Source organism: Aethalodelphis obliquidens, unplaced genomic scaffold (genome assembly GCF_003676395.1).
Source record: "Aethalodelphis obliquidens isolate GAN/ISIS:26980383/991018 unplaced genomic scaffold, ASM367639v1 scaffold55, whole genome shotgun sequence".
Lineage (NCBI taxonomy): Eukaryota > Metazoa > Chordata > Mammalia > Artiodactyla > Delphinidae > Aethalodelphis > Aethalodelphis obliquidens.
The window spans coordinates 10,268,644-10,288,979 of record NW_020837999.1 but is presented as its reverse complement, the minus strand read 5'-3'; the positions used below and the strand labels follow the sequence as shown (position 1 = coordinate 10,288,979).

The 20,336-nt window shown below is 36.5% G+C and overlaps 1 protein-coding gene across 3 annotated transcripts in view; it reads right to left on the bottom strand.

Moving 5' to 3' along the window:
• The window catches only part of KIFAP3 (kinesin associated protein 3), a 158,072-nt gene extending 138,412 nt beyond the window's left edge, over positions 1-19,660 (bottom strand). For 2 of the 3 annotated variants that reach the window (XM_027086351.1, XM_027086350.1), the window contains exons 1-2: positions 19,362-19,584; positions 3,809-3,940 (exon numbers count right to left, since the gene is read on the bottom strand). In XM_027086351.1, the coding sequence (XP_026942152.1) occupies positions 3,809-3,940; positions 19,362-19,393 (164 nt within the window). In that variant the 5' untranslated portion in view covers positions 19,394-19,584. Of the gene's footprint in view, positions 1-3,808; positions 3,941-19,361 lie in introns of all 3 variants that reach the window. The other variant, XM_027086349.1, reaches the window with a different exon arrangement.
• Positions 19,661-20,336: the final 676 nt, after the last annotated feature.

Sequence of the window (20,336 nt, the reverse complement as noted above, 5' to 3'; positions counted from 1 at the left end):
TTTTGTATAACTTTAGCTGCCCATCAGAAAGCAGAGATATAAAGAAAAGTCTATTCAGAGAAAAACTCTCAAAAGACATCTCCACGTTTAATTTTAACAAGGAACTGGGAAATCTTGAGTTTCCATAAATCTGATTGAGAAGAAGCACAAAAGAAACTCTATAAACATGTATTTTTGAAATTTTCCTGCTAGTTTTTTTAGAGCAGTTTTAGGTTTACAGAAAATCTGTGCTGAAAGTACAGAGTTTCCATATATGTCCCCACTACCCTCCCCCAGTACAGTTTCTTCTATTATTACCATCTTGTGATAGTGTGGTAACTTTGTCACAATTGATGAATCACTATTGATATATTATTAACTAAAGTTTAAGTATACATTGGGGTTCACTCTTTGTATTGTATAGTTCTGTGCACTTGGACAAATGCATAATTTCATGTATCCACCATTAAAGTAGCATACAAAATAGTTTTGCTACCCTAAGAATGCCCTGTGCTCCACATATTCTCCCCTCCCACCCCCGAACTCCTGACAACTTCTAATCTATTTTTACTTTAGTTTTGCCTTTTCTAGATGGTCATACAGTTGGAATCATACAGTATATAGCTTTTCCAGTCTGGCTTTTCATTTAGCAATATTCATTTAGGTTCCTCTGTGTCTTTTCACAGCTTGATGGTTGATTTCTTTTTAGTGCTGAATAGTACTTGACTATATGGATGCAACACAGTTTGTTTACCCGTCTGCCTACTGAAGGATATCTTGGTTACTTAAAATTGTTGACAGTTATAAATAAAGCTGCTATAAACATTCATGTGTAGGTTTCTGTGTAGAAATACATTTTCAACTCATTTGGGTTAATATCTAGGAGCACAACTGTTGGATCATATGGTAAGTGTATGTTTAGCTTTGTAAGAAACTGCCAAAATGACTTCCAAAGTAGCTGTACCATTTTGTATTTCCACCAGCAATGAATGAGTTCCTGTTGCTCTACATCCTCACCAGCATCTGGTGCTATCAGTGTTTTAGACTTTACACATTTTAATAGGTATGCAGTAGTATCTTGATTTAATAAAGCAGATTTTTTCTATCTTTTTTTAGATTTATTTTCTACCAATATATATATTAGCAATCTGATTCATCATCTTCTTTCCATCCAAGTAACAGAAAGATTCTCTTCTGTTAGTGTGTACATCTCTCTCCTAAATCCTTCCCTTGTTAAAAGAGACAAAAAATATGTAGGACTAGAATTTTTAGAAAATGTCAGCTGTGTGCTTACTGATTATTTCTAAAATAAAAAAATAGGCCCCCTTCATTAGGCAGCCCATGCCTATTAGTAATACCAAAAACTCATACCAAAAAATGCCCATGTTGGGCTTTCCTGGTGGCACAGTGTTTGAGAATCTGCCTGCTAATGCAGGGGACACAGGTTCGAGCCCTGGTCTGGGAGGATCCCACATGCCGTGGAGCAACTAGGCCCGTGAGCCACAACTACCGAGCCTGCGCGTCTGGAGCCTGTGCTCCGCAACAAGAGAGGCCACGATAGTCAGAGGCCCGCACACCACGATGAAGAGTGGCCCCCGCTTGCCACAACTAGAGAAAGCCCTCGCACAGAAACGAAAACCCAACACAGCAAAAATAAATAAATAAATTTTTAAAATGCCCATATTATTTTTGGACCTTAACCATAGATTTCTCATAATGAAATGTTCAGAAAACTGGGACTCTGTTGAAGGTGAGCTTATACATTCCTTTATACGATAAGGGAGAATGAAATACATGTCTTCTGGACCTGAGCCATAGCACTGACTACCACAATTTAATGACAGTTTCATTTCACACCTATCTCAATCTATATGAGTGTCCCCCTCAAAACCTTCACCCCCCAGCTGCCACCATTGATAAATCCTCTTGAACTATGAACAAACCATATTCTTCTTTTGCTCCCACAATATGATTCCTCTGCAAACCTTGAGCAGCCAGGTTGAATACCACAAAGTTGGGTTACAGAGGTTTTTCCCATACTGATGTTTAAATCCACTTACACTAGCCAGTTGGTAGTAACTCTTTCCAGGTGGCTGACTCTAGTGAATGTACCCCTTGTCTAGAAAGCCTACAGATTTTCAAACAATAACAACATTCTCACTTTTTTTTTTTTTTTTTTTTTTTTTGCGGTACGCGGGCCTCTCACTGTTGTGGCCTCTCCCGTTGCGGAGCACAGGCTCCAGACGCGCAGGCTCAGCGGCCATGGCTCACAGGCCCAGCCGCTCTGCGGCATGTGGGATCCTCCCGGACCGGGGCACGCACCCTCGTCCCCTGCATTGGCAGGCAGACTCTCAACCACTGCGCCACCAGGGAAGCCCTCACTTAATTTTAATTGAATAAGTCTACTGACTACACCATTAAAAACTAAAAACTAAATTTCTCTCATGAAATGTGGATGCATGAGGTTCTAAAGGCAAAGACCCCCTAATCTGCTAGCTTTTCTTTGGAAGTCAAATTAATAAAATCTCAAGAGACGTTACTTTCTCAAAATGTACAAAATTTAGGCAGCAATAACAAACACACAAACGGAAGAAAGTGTGAGAGAACACAAAAAACTGTGAGCATGTGAGTTAAAATCTACAGTGTAAGTATGTATGTGTGCATGTGTATATCTCTTCAATCTAGTGGCTTATCCAAAGACTCGTTTATTTTTAATGAATTATCTGTGTAATTTAGCCTTTTAACCCAAATAAGAAGAGAGACTACAGATCTTAATAAGACAGTAGGTAGCTTCTCTCTTCAGGTTTCTATACAATGAAGTTTCTTAATTGAAACACTATAAAAATTTGGGGCCAAATAATTTTTTGTTTGTAAGTGCCTATCTTACGCATTGTAGGATGTTTCGCAGCACCCCAGCCTCTATCCACTAGATACCAATAGCACCCTCCAGTTATGAGAACCAAAATGTCTCCAGGTACTGCCAAATGTCCCCTGGGGGAAAAATCCTAACCAGCTGAGAACTACTGCTATATATTTAAAATATAGTGCTGTTCAGTGTGCTAAATACTATCACATGCACTTCTAGCATCCTGAATATACTTAATACCACCAAAACACACTAACTTTTTAACTAGTTCCCAAATTAAAATTATCTATGGGGGGAAGAAAGTTGGGAAAGAATACTAGGTGATCTCAGACCCTCTCTACTTCCATAAAACTATGGAAGGAGCGCAAGATCATCGCCAGCGCAACTGAAGACTTATGAAGAAGGCCAGTTCCCAAGGGACTCCTGAAAGTACTATGAAAGCAGGAAGGAAAGTGTGTAGAACATTGGGAGACCTAAGCTCAATTCATTTAGTCAGAAAATGCTTGTCCTATTACTAATTATCTTTCACAGCGCTAGATTTTTAAGGGATGAATTCAAGGTACATGCCCCATTTGTGAATTCTGGATGTCATATCACTTTCTGTAATTCCAGGGAAGAAAGAACACAGGATCCCCTAAGATACAAAGTTCCTAAATTAAGCTAAAAAGTCCTATATAAACATATCTTTTATAGTTGATTTCACAAGTTATATTCTATTATATGCATTTACTAAATGAGATAAATAAGAATAGGTATTTTTCATTAGGTTCCAATTATGCTCACATAAACATGATTTTCTCTGGAATATACTCTATATTTATAATTTAATATAGTCTCTGCTTCACTGAGATAATGTATGTCTGTAAGAACACCATAATCATTTATCATCTATGCAAGTTTAAATAACATCAGATTTCTATAAAGTTTACTACTTTCAAATGTGCACAAATGAAGAAAACTTACATTTTTTGGCATTCCTTTCGTTCTCCCAACATGGGATCCCCCATTTCTCCAAGAATGGTAGCTTCCACTTCATATTGAACAATGAGTGCTTTTTCTGATGGATGTACATCAATATTTCCTCCTTTAACTTTCCTATTAATATAAAATAAAAACAGACATAGCTACATTAAAAGCTCACAAAACATGCAAGGTTTTTATCTAGTTCCTAGTTCCAAAAACATGTGCGCTAGATTAACATATGCATTTAAATCAGATTTACTCTTGACTTGGACCAAGAAATAACTCTTTTTCTCCAACTCTGTAAACTCTGTACTGTACATGTAATTCTTGGTCTTGCAGAAAGTACCTTTATGAATAGTTCTGAGAAAAAATACATTTACCCAAAGAATCATGCATAATAGCCAGTGAATAAAACAAACAATTAAGATGGTTTTGGAGAGAATAACCTCAACCAAAAGTCAGCAATTCAAAACCAAAGGTAGCTACCCCAAAATTTATATTAAAAAAAATAAACTGCCCAATAATTGGCCCATTAACTGTATCACAGAATGACATGTATTATCTAAACTGCAAAATAATATTGATTATGTATTATCTTACATAATTATATAAATTGAATTAGTACCTAAATCATTCTTCAAATCACACACAAGTTGTGTAACAAAAAAGCATTTATAGGTTATATTCTATAGTCACAGATCTCAAATTATAGTGCCATCAGTAGTTTCAATAGAAAGATTGTATATACTTTGTCCCCAGACCCCTACAGTTATAGAACAAATTTTTTTAATTGAAGTATAGTTGCTTTACAATATTATACTGGTTTCAAGTGTACAACATAGTGATTTTATATTTTTACTTTGGCTATAATCCTTGTGCTGTACATTACATCCTTGTAACTTATTTTATACCTAGCTATTTGTACCTGCTAATCCCCTTCACCTATTTTGGCCCTCGCCCTACACCTCTCCCTTCTGAGGACTACTAGTTTGCTATCTGTATCTCAGAGTCTGTTTCTGTGATGTTATATTCGTTGATTTGTTTTATTTTTATATTTTACATATAAGTGAAAACATACAGTATTTGTCTTTCTCCGCCTGACTTATTTCACTAAGCATAATATCTTCCAGGTCCATCCATGTTGCCACAATAATGAATTAATCACTACTTGTTATTGGCCACTTTAGGATCTGATAAAATGAGTTTTATTAAAGGAGATTAAGCAATGGAAACAAGCAAAATTTCCCACTGTAGTCCGAGCCAGCTAGCTGGCTAGTGAGGTCTTTTAGCCTAATGGGAAGGAATAGAAATATGACAACACCTTAAATTCCAATAAACAGAAACTCAAAGCTTTTCCTTCAGTTAGGAATAATTGGCTTATTATGCATATTTTCAATGTAATTTTTAAATTTTTTTCACCAGAATTCTTTATTACAACAAGGGTAAGGCTCTTCAGTCTGTATTAGGACAATGATTAAGAGTCAAGTGTAGAGACAGAGTAGGAAATCAAATATACAGAAGCTAGAGTCTAGGTAGGTCAGCAACTAAATTGACAGTAAGACATACAGAACAAAGCCTATAAAGAATAAAAGCAAAAACCAGGTAGGCCAGTAAAAAACAGGGAGTTGGGTTATTAGATATATACACACATATTAAAGAGAATGGTACAGCTTCCAAAAGATAAGATAAATGCATACAAGTTCAGACTAGCAGTCAAAAGCTAGAGAAACCACAGGAATCAAGAGAGTAAGCAAGAGAGCTGAAAAACATATGTAATGTAGCATTAAAGAAACTAATTATAAAGAGAACTAGATATTTGCTTCCTGATGAAATGGAGAGCAACCCCAGTACTGAACTTCTTATATAGGAGAGTGTAACTGTATCCAATTGAAGAGAATCATAAGGATGAAATGTAAGTGCAGATCCTAAGAGTAACCTTATACCAACACTTTCAAAGAGGGTCTTCCACATATTAACAACTGACGGAAAAGCATAATTGTTATCCTCTGGTCTGATATTTTGCCTTTCTCCAAAGAAATCAAATAGTTCAAAGAACCTCACTATTGCTTTTCAGCTTTCATTTGCTTTTTTCTTTTCTGTATGTGTGTTTTAAAGAAGTTAATTAATTTTATAATATTTATTTTTTATTACTAATACAATTTATGCTTACTGTAAAAAAAACAACACAGAAATTAGCAAAGAGAAAAAATAAACTGAAAAAGTTAGAAGAAACCAATTGTTACCATTTAGCACATACACATCCAGACATTTTTCTATCTATATGTAAATAATATATAATGAGAGAATGTCAGCTCTAGAATTTCTTTAAAGAGGCTTAAGGGTAGCAATCTGGTAGAGTTAAAACTACATTTGAAGAGCAATTCACATAAGGTTGACTCAAGTATTAAATGTTTATATCATTGTGGGGGCTGATGGAGATTATGGGATGGATAAACCTCTTCCCTGTTCCCCTTGGCACTGCCACTGAATATATAAAATACACATATTACCAACTAAGCTCATATTATATATACTGTGTGTAACATACTTTCCAAAATTACTATATAATGACTTTAAAAGAATACTTTGCCTTTAGAACTTCATATAGTCAAATACTAGATACTTCATTTGTTGAACACCTTAATTCTTTTTTTTTTTAACATCTTTATTGGAGTATAATTGCTTTACAATGGTGTTAGTTTCTCCTGTATAACAAAGTGAATCAGTTATACATATACATATGTTCCCATATCTCTTCCCTCTTGTGTCTCCCTCCCTCCCACCCTCCCTAACCCACCCCTCTAGGTGGTCACAAACCACCGAGCTGATCTCCCTGTGCTATACGGCTGCTTCCCACTAGCTAGCTATTTTACGTTTGGTAGTGTATATATGTCCATGCCACTCTCTCGCTTTGTCACAGCTTACCCTTCCCCCTCCCCATATCCTCAAGTCCATTCTCTAGTAGGTCTGTGTCTTTATTCCCGTCTTAACCCTAGGTTCTTCATGACCTTTTTTTTTTTTCTTAGATTCCATATATATGTTAGCATACGGTACTTGTTTTTCTCTTTCTGACTTACTTCACTCTGTACGACAGACTCTAGGTCCATCCACCTCACTACAAATAACTCAATTTCGTTTCTTTTTATGGCTGAGTAAAATTCCACTGTATATATCACCTTGATTCTTTATTTCTAACTTACATTGCATGAAATTTACAAGATTCCCTCACAAAACGTTCAAAACCATTTGCAGGACAATTGGCTGATTTACAAAGTGTTCTCTAAAGGCTCAAAACATTTTGTAATTCAGTTACTCTATATTTACGAATGATATAAATATTTTTAAATTGACAAACATGGTTTCAAATTCTATTTTGGTTGGTAAAATATTCCAGCTTTTTGGACACAATTATGAATTATGTCTACATACAACCTGTGACAAGTACACATCTGCTATTGATAGCTGATTTAGTATGAAAAATTGCTTTTACCATAGCAATGTGCCTCATCAAAATTTATACTTGTATTATCACCACAAAATGAACAATTTTATCTTAAATGCTATACTTCTTTTTTTTTTACATCTTTATTGGAGTATAATTGCTTTACAATGGTGTGTTAGTTTCTGCTTTATAACAAAGTGAATCAGTTATACATATACATATAACCCCATATCTCTTCCCTCTTGAACCTCCCTCCCTCCCACACTCCCTATCCCACCCCTCTAGGTGGTCACAAAGCACCGAGCTGATCTCCCTGTGCTATGCAGCTGCTTCCCACTAGCTATCTATTTTACGTTTGGTAGTGTATATATGTCCATGCCACTCTCTCACTTTGTCACAGCTTACCCTTTCCCCTCCCCATATCCTCAAGTCCATTCTCTAGTAGGTCTGTGTCTTTATTCCTGTCTTACCCTTAGGTTCTTCATGACATTTTTTTTCTTAAATTCCATATATATGTGTTAGCATACGGTATTTGTCTTTCTCTTTCTGACTTACTTCACTCTGTATGACAGACTCTAGGTCCATCCACCTCATTACAAATAGCTCAGTTTCATTTCTTTTTATGGCTGAGTAATATTCCATTGTATATATGTGCCACATCTTCTTTATCCATTCATCCGATGATGGACACTTAGGTTGTTTCCATCTCCTGCCTATTATAAATATACTTCTAAACTGAATTTAACATGGCATTCATAATGATGTCAGATATTTAACAATTGTGACAATGAACTTCAAATGCTTTATTTGGAATCCATGAATCAGGTGAGAAATAATTTAGCCCATTATTAGAATTAACTGATTTACTATTTGTAGCATCTTATGACATTGATATTAAACTTATATCTTTTAACTGTCTGCAAATTTCTTGTACTAATGGAGCCTTCTTAATAACAGGTCTACTTCACCTTTTTTTTTTTTAACCTGCACAAGAAAACTGGAACCAAAAATGTGCTAAATTGATTTAGAAAAAGTTTTGCTTTTTTAATCTCAATATGAAGTCATGCTTCACAGACTGATATAAGATATACCTTTCTTTATCTACATGTGATAATTGTCACCTTCAGGCAGAGTATTCTTAACTACTAACTTCTAAAGTACATCCTGATGTTTCTAGACTTCATGTGGTCGATGATATCATTATGATCCCTACAACAGATAACAGATGCTGACTAACACTGTGCTCCATATTCATCATCAATTTCCTAGAGAAACAAAATTTATCCCTTTATTTTTCATTAACAGGTTTTTTTAAAAATTATTGCTGTCAAAAGGGTTTATTACAGGTTTGTGTTCAAGACTGTGATGTAGGAGGTTCCTGAACTTACCTCCTCCCATAGACACACTGAGTCTATACCATCTATGAAACAATTTCCTCTGAATGCCCCCCCGCCCCCACCTTGGGACTTCCCTGGTGGTCCAGTGGTTAAGACTCCATGCTCCCAATGCAGGGGGCTCCCAATGCAGGGGGAGTCCACACACCACAACTAAAAAAAAGAAAAACAAAAAACCCAAACTAGCTGAGCAATGCCCACAAATTGAGCAAACAAGAAAACCCACATTGAAGCAAATAAGAGAGACTGAGACAAAATCTTGCCATAAACCCCACGTCTGGTGTGGAGACCCACAACTGGGCAAAAACTCACACCTGAGCTGCTACTTGAGGAATGAAGGATTTGAACCCTACATCTGGAACCCAACTTTCAAGACCTACACCTGAGAAACAAGCCCCCAAAACATCTAACTTCCATGAGACCCCAGTGGCTATATCAAAACAGTGAAACAGTTCTTAAAGGGCTTGCACGTGCAAGCTCACCCACCCTAAAGCCTAGTGCAGAGGCAACTGACTAAAAACCACCTAGACTTTCTGTTAAAAAGGATTATTTGTTTATCTTAAAGGGTCAGCCTGAGGGGCCAGCATCTAATTTAGCATATGAGTCTACTGGAGGCTGTCAGGTTCCATCTTTATGCTCTCCAGATCACCAGTATCTCCCAGAAAAGAGCTTGTACTGCTGTCTTCTGGTGCCCTGATTATTGCAGCTGCTGCCCAGGGGACATCTCTAGATCACCTGACTCTGGTGGCCCTCAGGGCTTACGTTCCCAGGTCCCACAGGACCATAACAGAGAAAGGGAGTTCTTAACTGGCTACCACTCCCAGGGCACAGCAGAGAGGCAACAGACTGAGGCAACCAATCTTTCTATGAAAGAGATCTGTTAGCTTATCTTCATAGCTGTGGACTTAGCGGCAGGCTTCTAATTAAACACATCTAAAGGCTGACTGTCATCCTCTCCAGAGACCTGGGAGAGCACTCTCCCTCTGTCCCACTCCAGAGCACTAGTATATCCTGGAGGAGAGCTTGTACACTTATCTGGTGCCCCAGTTTTTGTGGCTGCCACCCAGGTGATCACCTGGTTCTGGTGGCCACTGGGGCTTGTATTCATGAGTTCAAAGAGACATTAGTGAAAGAAAAAAAACAGTTATTAACTGGTTATTACCCCAGGACTCAGCTCAGAGGGAGCACTAAAAATAAAGTAGGCTACTTGGACAATCACTAAGGTCTGAAAGACAACCAAGAGCTAGGCATGGTTGAATAAAAAGGTTCATCTCCTAAACAAGACCACTCCTTCCAGAATGGGAGGGGTGGCTGTTTTATCTAATGCATAGAAACCAACACAGAGTCAAGGAAAATGAAGAAACAGAGGAATGTGTTTCAAGAACAAGATAAAACCTCAGAAAAAGACCATAATGAAACAGAGATAAATGATGTATACGATAAAGAGTTAAAAGTAATGATCGTAAAGATGCTTGCTAAGTTCAGGGGAAGAATGGATGAACAAAGTGAGAATTTCAACAGAGATAGAAAATATTAAAGTACCAAATGGAAGTCACAGAGTTGAAGAACACAATAATTGAACTTAAAGATACAACAAAGGGCTTCAACATTAGACTCGATGAAGCAGAGGAAAGGATCAGTGAACTCAAAGACAGGGCAACGGAACACACCCAGAGAAGTAAAAAGAACAAAAAAGGGGTGAAGACAGCTTAAGGGATTTATAAGCTAACATCAAGCAGACCAACATTTGCAATAGAGGGGTCCTAGAAGGAGAAGAGAAAGGGGCAGAAAACTTATTTTAAGAAATAATGGCTGAAAGCTCCATTAACCTGAAGAAAGAAACAGACATCCAGATCCAGGAAGTCCAGAGAGTTCCAAAAAAAGATAAATCCAAAGACAGCCACAATAAGACACATTATAATTAAAGTGTCACAAATCCAAGACAAGGAGAGAATCTTAAAAAAACAGTAAGAGAAAAACAACTTGTTGCGTGCAAGGAGAACCCCCATAAGACTATCAGCAGATTTTCAGCAGAAATTTTGCAGGCCAGAAGTAGCAAAATATATTCAAAGTGCTGAGAGGAAAAAACTGCCAACCAGTTTTTTTGTTTTTTTTTTTTTTTGCGGTACGTGGGCCTCTCCCATTGCAGAGCACAGGCTCCGGACGCTCAGGCTCAGCGGCCATGGCTCACGGGCCCAGCCGCTCCGCGGCATGTGGGATCTTCCCAGACCGGGGCACAAACCCATGTCCCCTGCATCGGCAGGTGGACTCTCAACCACTGTGCCACCAGGGAAGCCCTGCCAACCAGTTTTTAGTCTACACAGCCAAGTTCTCCTAGTGAATTGAAGGAGAGATAGTTTTCCTGAAAGATTTATGAAAATATAAATCTCACTGGTAAAGGTAAATATGTTGTAAAATTCAGAATAATCTAAAATGTTGTAAAGGTGGTAGGTTGATCACTTATAAAGCTAGCATGAAAGTTAAGAGATAAAGTAGTAAAAATAACTATAACTACAAACATTTGTTAAAGACACACAAGATTAAAAAAATGTAAATGGTGACATCAAAAACGTAAAATGAGGGGAGAGTAAAAATGTAGAGCTTTAGAATGTGTTCAATCTTAGGGTGTTAACAACTTGAAATAGACTGTTATAAATGTTCTTACATAAGCCTCATGGTAACCACAAAGCAAAAACCTATAGTAGATACACAAAAGATAAAGAAATCTAATGACACTAGAGAAAATCTACAAATCACAAATGAAGAGAGCAAGAGAAGGAGGAACAGAGGAATTACAAAACAGTCAGAAAACAATGAACAAAATGACAATAAGTATCTACCTATCAATCATTACTTTGAATGTAAATGGACTAAATTGTCCAATCAAAAGATACAGAGTGGATAAATGGTTTTAAAAAATGACCCATCTATATGCTGCCTACAAGAGACTCACTTCAAATGCAAGTACAAACTCAGATTGAATGAAGAAATGGAAAAACGTATTCCATAAAAATGGAAATCAAAAGAAAGCTGGGGTAGTTATATTTATGTTGGGTAAAATAGACTTTAAGATAAAGACTGTAATAAGAGACAAAGAAGGGTATTATATGATAATACAGGGGTCAATCCAATAAGAAAATAAAACATTTGTAAATATTTATATGCCCAAAATAGGAGCACTTAAATATATAAAGAAAATATTAAAAGACCTAAAGGGAGAAATACACAACAATACAATAGTAGGAAGAGACTTTAATACCTCACTTTCATCAATGAATAGATTACCTAGACAGAAATTTAATAAGGAAACATTGGCCTTAAATGACACATTAGACCAAATGAACTTAACAAACATAAACAGAACATTCCACCCAAAGGAACAGAATACACATTCTTCTCAAGTGCTCATAAAACAGTCTCAAGCATAGATCATATGTTAGGCCACAAAACAAGTTTTAATATTTTTAAGAAGACTGCAATCGTATCAAGTATCTTTGCCAACCACAATAGTATGAGACTAAGAATTAATTACAAGAAGAAACTGGAAAATTCACACATAAAGTTTCAGCACATACTACTGAACAACCAATGTGTCAAAGAAGAAATCAATACCTTTAAACAAGTAAAGGTGGAAATACAACACACCAAAACTTAAAGGATACAGAAAAGCAGTTCTAAGAGGGAAATTCATAGAGATAAATGCCTACACCAAGAAACAAAAAAATGATCTTAAATAAACAATCTAACTTTACATCTTAAGCAATTGGAGAAAAAATAACAAACAAAGCCCAGAGTTAGTAAAAGGTAGGATAAAACAAAGATTAGAAGGGAAATAAATGAAATAGATACTATAAAGACAACAGGAAAGATCAATGAAACTAAGGGGTGGTTCTCTGGAAAGGTAAATAAAATTGACAAACCTTTAGCTAGGCTAACCAAGAAAAAAAGAGAGGACTCAAACACAGGCGTACCTTGCAGATATTGCAGGTTCAGTTCCAGATCACTGCAGTAAGGTGAGTATCATTATAAAGCAAGTCATGTGAATTTTTTGGTTTCCCAGTGCACATAAATGTTATGTTTACACTATACTGTGACATACTAAGTGTGCAATAGCATTATGTTTAAAAATCAATGTACATACCTTATTTTTAAAGATATTTATTTCTAAAAAATGCTAAGCAGCTGCGCCTTCAGCAAGATATAATCTTTTGCAATAGTAACATAAGTGATAACTGATCACAAATCACCATAACAAATATAGTAATAATGAAAAAATTTGAAATATTGGGAGAATTACCAAATGTGACAGAGACAAGAAGTGAACAAATGCTGTTGGAACAATGGCACCAAGAGACTTGCTTGGCTCAGGGGTGCCATAAACATTAACTTATAAAGAATGCAATATCTGCAAAGTGCAATAAAGCAAAAGGCAATAAAACAAGGTATGCCCATAAATAAAATCAGAAATAAAAGAGACATTACAATTGTTACCACAGAAATATAAAAGATCTCAAGAAACTACTATTAAAAATTATACTCCAACAGATTAGACAACATAGAAGAAATGGATAAATTCCTAGAAACATACAACCTCTCAAGACTGAATCATGAAGAAATAGAAAATCAGAACAGACTGATTCCTAATAAGGAGATTAAAACAGTAGTCAAAAACCTCCCCCAAAAAGCCCAGGACCAGATGGCTTCATGGGTGAATTCTGTCAAACATTGGAAGAATTCACACCAATCCTTTTCAAACTCTTCTCAAAAACTGACGAGGAAAGGACACTCCCAAACTCATTTAATGAGGCCAGCATTACTGTTATATCAAAACCAGACAAAGACACCAAAAAAAAACAAACCTGATGAATACAGATGCAAAATTCCTCAACAAAATGCTACAAAACTGAATTCAACAATACTTTAAAACAACAATCATACACCATTATCAAGTGGAATTTATTCCAGAGATATGAAGATGGTTCAACAAACACGAATCAATCAATGTGATACACCACAAACAAAATGAAGGATAAAAGTCATATAATACCATCTCAATAAATGTGGGAAAAGCATTTGACAAAATTCAACATACATTTATTATAAAAACTCTCAACAAAGTAGGTATTGAGGGACGAAACTCAACACAATATAGACGGTATATGACAGGCCCACAGCTAACATTATACTTATGGGTGAAATATTGAAAGCTTTTCCTGAAAGATCAACCACAAGGCAAGGATGCCAAGTCTTGCTACTTCTATTCAACGCAGTATTGGAAGTGGTAGCCAAAGTAATTGGGCAAGAAAAAGAAATGAAAAGTATCCAAATCAAAAAGGAATAAATAAAGCCATCACTATTTGCACATGACATGATATTATATAAAGAAAATCTTAAAGACTCCACCAAAAAACTGTTAGAATAAACAAATTCAGTAAAGTTGCAGGATACAAAATCAATGTATATAAGTTAGTTGCATTTCCTTACACTAATATGAACTACCAGAAAGAGAAATTAAGAAAACAATCTCATTTACAAACGCATCAAAAAGAATAAAATACCTAAGAAATAAATTTAACCAAGGATATGAAAGACCTGTATATTGAAAACCATAAGACAATAATGGAATAAACTGAAAAAGACTCAAATAAATGGAAAGATATTCCATGCTAATGAACTGGAAGAATTAAAATTGTTAAAATGTCCATACTATCCAAAGCAATCTAAAGATTCAATGCAATTCCTATCAAATTCTCAATGGCATTTTTCACAGAAATAGAACAAAAAAATCCTAAAATTTGTACAGAACCACAAAAGAGCCTGAATAGCCAAAACAATCTTGAGAAAGAAGAACAAAGTTGGCAGCATCATGCATCCTGATTTTAATCTATATTACAAAGCTACAGTAATCAAAACAGTATGATATTGGCATAAAAACAGACACACAGATCAACAGAAAAAATAGAGAGCCCAGAAATAAACCCACACATATATGGCCAATTAATTTATGACAGAGGAGCCAAGAATATACACCTGGGAAAAGACAGTCCTTTTAATAAATAGTGTTGAGAAAACTAGATGGCCATATGCAAAAGAACAAAACTGTACCGCTATCTTATACCATACACACAAATCAACTCAAAATGGATTAAAGCCTTAAATGTAAGACCTGAAACCATAAAATTCCTAGAAGAAAACATAGGCAGTAAGCTCCTTGCCTTTGGTCTTGGTGATCATTTTTTGGATCTGACACCAAAAACTAAGGCAACAAAAGCAAAAATAAATGACTGGTACTACATCAAACCAAAAAGCTTCTACAGAGCAAAGAAAACCATCAACAAAATTAAAAGGCAATCTACCAAATGGGAGAAAATATTTGCAAATCATATATCTGATAAGGGATTAATATCCAAAATATATATATAAGGAGCTCATACAACTCAATAGCAAAAAACCAATCTAAGCAAAAAATGGGCAGAGGATCTGAACAGACATTTTTCCAAAAGAATATATACAGATGGGCAACAGGTACATTACATAAAAAGGTGTTCAACATCACTAATCATCAGAAATATAAAATCAAAATCGCAATATCACCTCACACCTGTTAGAATGGTTATTATCAGAAAGTCAAGAAATAACAAGTGCTGGAGAGAATGTGAAGAAAAGAGAAGCCTGTGAACTGTTGGTAGGAATTTATATTGGTTCAGCCACTATGGAAAACAGTGTGGAGGTTTCTCAAAAAAATTGAAAATTGAACTTCCATATGATCCAGCAATTCTGTTCTGGGTATTTATCCAAAAGAAATGAAAACACTAACTCCAAAAGATATATGTACCTCCATGTTCACTGCAGCATTATTTACAACAGCTAAGACATGGAAGCACCCTAAGTGTCAATCAATGGATGAATGGATAAAATATACATATATCTGTGTATACACCCACCCCCACCCCACACACACACACTGAAATATTATTCAGCCATAAAAAAAAAGAAAATTTTGTCATTTGCAACATGAATAGAGCTTAGGGCAATGTGCTAAGTAAAATAAGTCAGAGATAGAAAAACAAATGCCATATGATCCCACTATTTATTTTTATCTAAAAATAAAGCAAAACAAACAAAACCTGAACTCACAAATACAGATAACAAATTGGTGGTTGCCAAAGGTGGGAAGTGGTTGAAGTGGATGAAGTAGGTGAAGCTGGTAAAAAGGTATAAACTTCCAGCTATAAAATAAATGAGTCCTGGGGCTGTTATGTACAGCATGGTGACTATGGTTAATAATACTATATTGTATATATGAAAAACTGCTAAGTGAGTAAATCTTAAAAGTCTCATCACAATAAAAAAGTTACTGTATAGTGACAGATGTTAACTAGACTTACTGTGGTAATCATTTGGCAATATATACAAATACTGGATCATTATGTTGTACAACTGAAACTATTTTAATGGTATATGTCAATTATATCTCAATTAAAGAAAAGATTTCAACTCAATAACCTAATTTTCCACCTTGAGGAGCTAGAAAAAGAGCAAACTAAACAACAAGCTAGTAGAAGGGAGGAAATAATAAAGACAGAGATAAAAGAAATAGAGAATAGAAAAGCAATAGAGGAAATCAACAAATTAAAAGTTGGTTCTTTGAAAAGTTCAACAAAATTGACAAACCTTCAGTTAAACTAAGAAAAAAAGACAGAAGACTCAAATTACTAGAATTGGAAATTAAAGTGGGACATTATTACTATTATCTCTGACCTCACAGAAATAAAAAAAAAATACTATGAACAACTGTAAGCCAACAAAGTAGATAACCTAGATGAAATGGAAAAACTGCTAGAAATTCACAAACTACCAAAACTGACACAAAAGAAATAGAAATTCTGAATTCCCCCAAAATAAGAGGTTGAATAAGTGATCAAAACTTCCCAACAAAGTCCAAAACCAGATAGTTTCACTGGTGAATTGTACCAAATTAACACCAATCCTTCTCAAACTCCTCCAAAAACTAGAAAAAGAGGGAACACTTCTTAATTCATTCTATGAGGCCACCATTACCCTGATACCAAAGAAAGACAAAGACGCCATAAAAACAGAATATATTTTTGAATATAATTTATGAATATCCTTTATGAATACTGATGCAAAAATCCTTACCCTTCTGAAGCTTATAGACCAGCAGGAAAGACAAACAATAACAATAAAATAGTAAGAATGAGAAAAGACAAGGTATTAGCTATCATGGAAGCTAGCAGGTATATCTGACCTGGATGGCAGATTGTGGGGTGGGAAAGGGCAGCTCAGGAAATACCTTCTAGAAAAAGTGACATTTAAGCTAAAACAGGTAAGATGAAGAGTTAGCTGGATAAAGAACAAGGCAAATACCAGGCAATGGGAAGGGCACTTGGAGTCTAACACTGAAACACATAGGGATCTAAAAGAAGTTATTTCTGTAAGCCTGAAGTATGGAATTGTTGGGGGCAGGAGGGGAGCAGAGAGAGATGAAGTTGAAAAGGTTGGTGCTGTAACTCCAAGAGCAATGGAAAGCCATCAGAGAGTTTTAAGAGGCAAAAAACAAAACCCACTAGATTAACTGTCTATTTATTTGTGTGCATATCTGACTGAGGATATGAACTGTGTCTATTTAATCATTTCCTCAGTGATCAGAACAATGCTAGGCATGGTCTAACTATTTGGTAAGTATGTATTAAGCACTATTGAATCAGAACACTAATGGGTAGCAGAACAAAAAATGAAACCTCATTTTTGATTCTATAATCTATTACACATGTAAACATATAGAGACTAGAGATTCCTCAGTGATAGCTACAATGAAACCACTGAAATTAAATAATTAAAATTAGAATGAATCAATTAGATTGAAAACATACTGCCCTCTTGTTAAAAACAAAATAATAAAAGTAAAAATATTGCAAAAGGAATGAATATATGTAATTACTATCAAAGAATCAATCATTAAAATGGAATGTTCTGTCATATCATAAGCCATCGGGCCTATATGATTATATGTTGGATGCACATTTCTAAACTGAAAGCAGGCAATGCAAACTATTTATATTGTCAAAATTAGACAAAATTGAGAAGTGTATATTTCAGCCTTTCCAGATTCTGACCTTATTTTACTTCAAACATTATAGTGACTTGTCTGATTTTTTTGTTGAACTCCACATAATTTAGCTTTAAAAGTAAGCAATAGGTTGCGAACTACAAGTCACAGGATGCCTAAGGGACCACAGGATACCAGAATCCTAAGAAAAACTATTTTCTGGCACAACTACATTACATGAAAATAAGCTAATGATGTAATAGTGACTCTTTGCTCTAGAACAACCTTGATTTTAAAGTTGAAGGAGAAAGAATTTCTTGTTTTCTTCTTTCACCAAATTTTCAATCAAGATATTTTAAATGACCAATGTAAGTAAAATGCAGTGAGGAAATAAATGCTGACTATATACTTGCTATGATTACATATTCTTTTTTGAAATTTTTACTGATAAGCTCTGGTTATGTAACAGTTTCAGATATATTTCTATAAAATGGGACAGGCAGGCAATATATGCTTCAGGCCTAAAAAGACAGTGAATACAGTTGGTTGCTTGATTGATTTTACAATAATTTCAATCCCTTTTAAGAGTCTATTTAAAGGTTAGATCTTTCTGTGATGATCAGGGCCCTGCCAAGCTGGGATAAATACATTCAGTAAAAGTATACTATGAATTGAAATGATGCCACCACCTTACATGCATGTTTTATCTTTTTAAAACATTTTCATATTTGGTCCTCATACCTATCATAAAGTAATACTTGCCCCATTTTTAGGTAAGGAAACTGAGTCCAAAAGAATACATGTGACTTTCTAGGGTATTTGCACAATCAGTAACAGGGACTTAGCTAAAAATGGAGACTCCTAATTAAAATATTTTTTTGTACTGGATCACTGCTAACTCTTGGTCCAGCGAGAGTTATTCTTTTTTGAGGGATGATCTTATCTTTGACCTGAGTCAAATAAATAATCCCAACAGATTACATTTTTCTTTAAGGAGTAATTGATACTACATATATTTTTAAACTAAAGAAATGATGGCCTGTTTCATGTCAAGCTCCTGAACAAACCTCTTGATAATTACGAACCTCCTACAAAAATTATACTGTATACATGGCAGTGAAATGGATGAGGAAAGCAGAAATAAACTGGAAAGCAACATCTCAATCCAGTCTCCCATTAATTAAAAGCCACCACTTCTTTCCCCTTCATTTCAAAACCCCATGGCAGTGAACCCCAAATTGGAGACATAGTACAGAGGCGCCAGAAGACTTCAGTTCCAGGCTCCCACAGGATTTATCTATTAAAGGAAAATGGAGAGTCGGAGTATCGGGGAAAAATAGGAAGACGCAGTTTACTCCGCCCTTCGTTCCTCTACCCTGAACAATGTAATGTAGCAAAGAAACCATCTGCAATGCTGTCAGGGCCCCGCTGAGTCAGGTAAGAGCCTGGAGAAACCCGCACCCCCTAAGGGCCCCTTCCTCTTTTTAATTCACCTTTCCCCCCCTCCCCTTACGTGATTTCTCCCCTGTCTCCCACCCCTCTTGTAAGCTTTGCCCAGTGACATCTCACGGCCAACCCAAGAACCTTTTAAGAATAACCTCAGGGTCCGGGCAAGGAGGGTAGGACCGAGCCTTGGGGGGTCGTCACCTTTTGAGGTATCTGGCGTCCTCCCCCTGCATGGCGGCGGCGACGGCGGCGTGGGGAGGATGGGAGTGTCTGAGAGAGGCCGGCGGGGCTATTTCCGGGGACGCTGGCCAAAGTACCCCACACCCAAAGGCGATGACAGTCCTGAGGCCTGCAAGGCGGGGCAGCTACAGCGCTCTGGTTACCAGGGTGAAGCCGCCGGCTCCTCCCACGGCTCCTAGGCCCCAAAACGCTGGCGCTGCCCAGACCCGCCCAGAGCGGCCTGTATGAGCTCCGCCTCAAAGCGCATGCGCCTACTCCGCGGCGCCAATACGCGCAGGCTCAGTATGCGGTGCTGGTCTTTGGGACTAATCTGACGCACCCTGGAGCGGAACGTGAAGGTATTTGCAGCAGATTTCAGCGCGCGTGGTTAAGGAGTGGCTCCGTGGTCACCGCCCCCTTGAGGATGGGAATTGAAAGAGTCATCCCGGTCAGTCGAATTGATATTTCAGGTCCTTCGCTTGAAAAGAGGGAAAGGAAATCCGTTAACCTTTTAATTAGAGAATGCTCTAGAGCAGTCAGGCCCTCGGCTGGTAACCTGTAAAGAAAGGTTTGTATTTGGGGCATTGTGGAAAAGGAACTGCACTGATTGCACTGAGAAGCTGGAACTTGTGCAGATAGGCTGACCCTTACGAAATGAATACAATTAATATCAACTTTGATCGAGGGGCAAATCTCTCACTTCCATTTTGGTATCCTAAATCTAGAATGCACCCCTGCCCCGCACACACACACACACACACACACACACACAGCTCCTGAAATTACAACTCCTAAACCATCCCTAACTCGGGCTACGTTTGGAATCATTTCCTCTAAGACAGGCAACTGTTGGCAATTCAGACCATAGGGCCAAAGGGCTGTTTTTATGTTTTGTTGGTTTTTTTATTGAAATATAGTTGATTTACAGTATTGTGCCAATCTCTTATATGAAGTGAA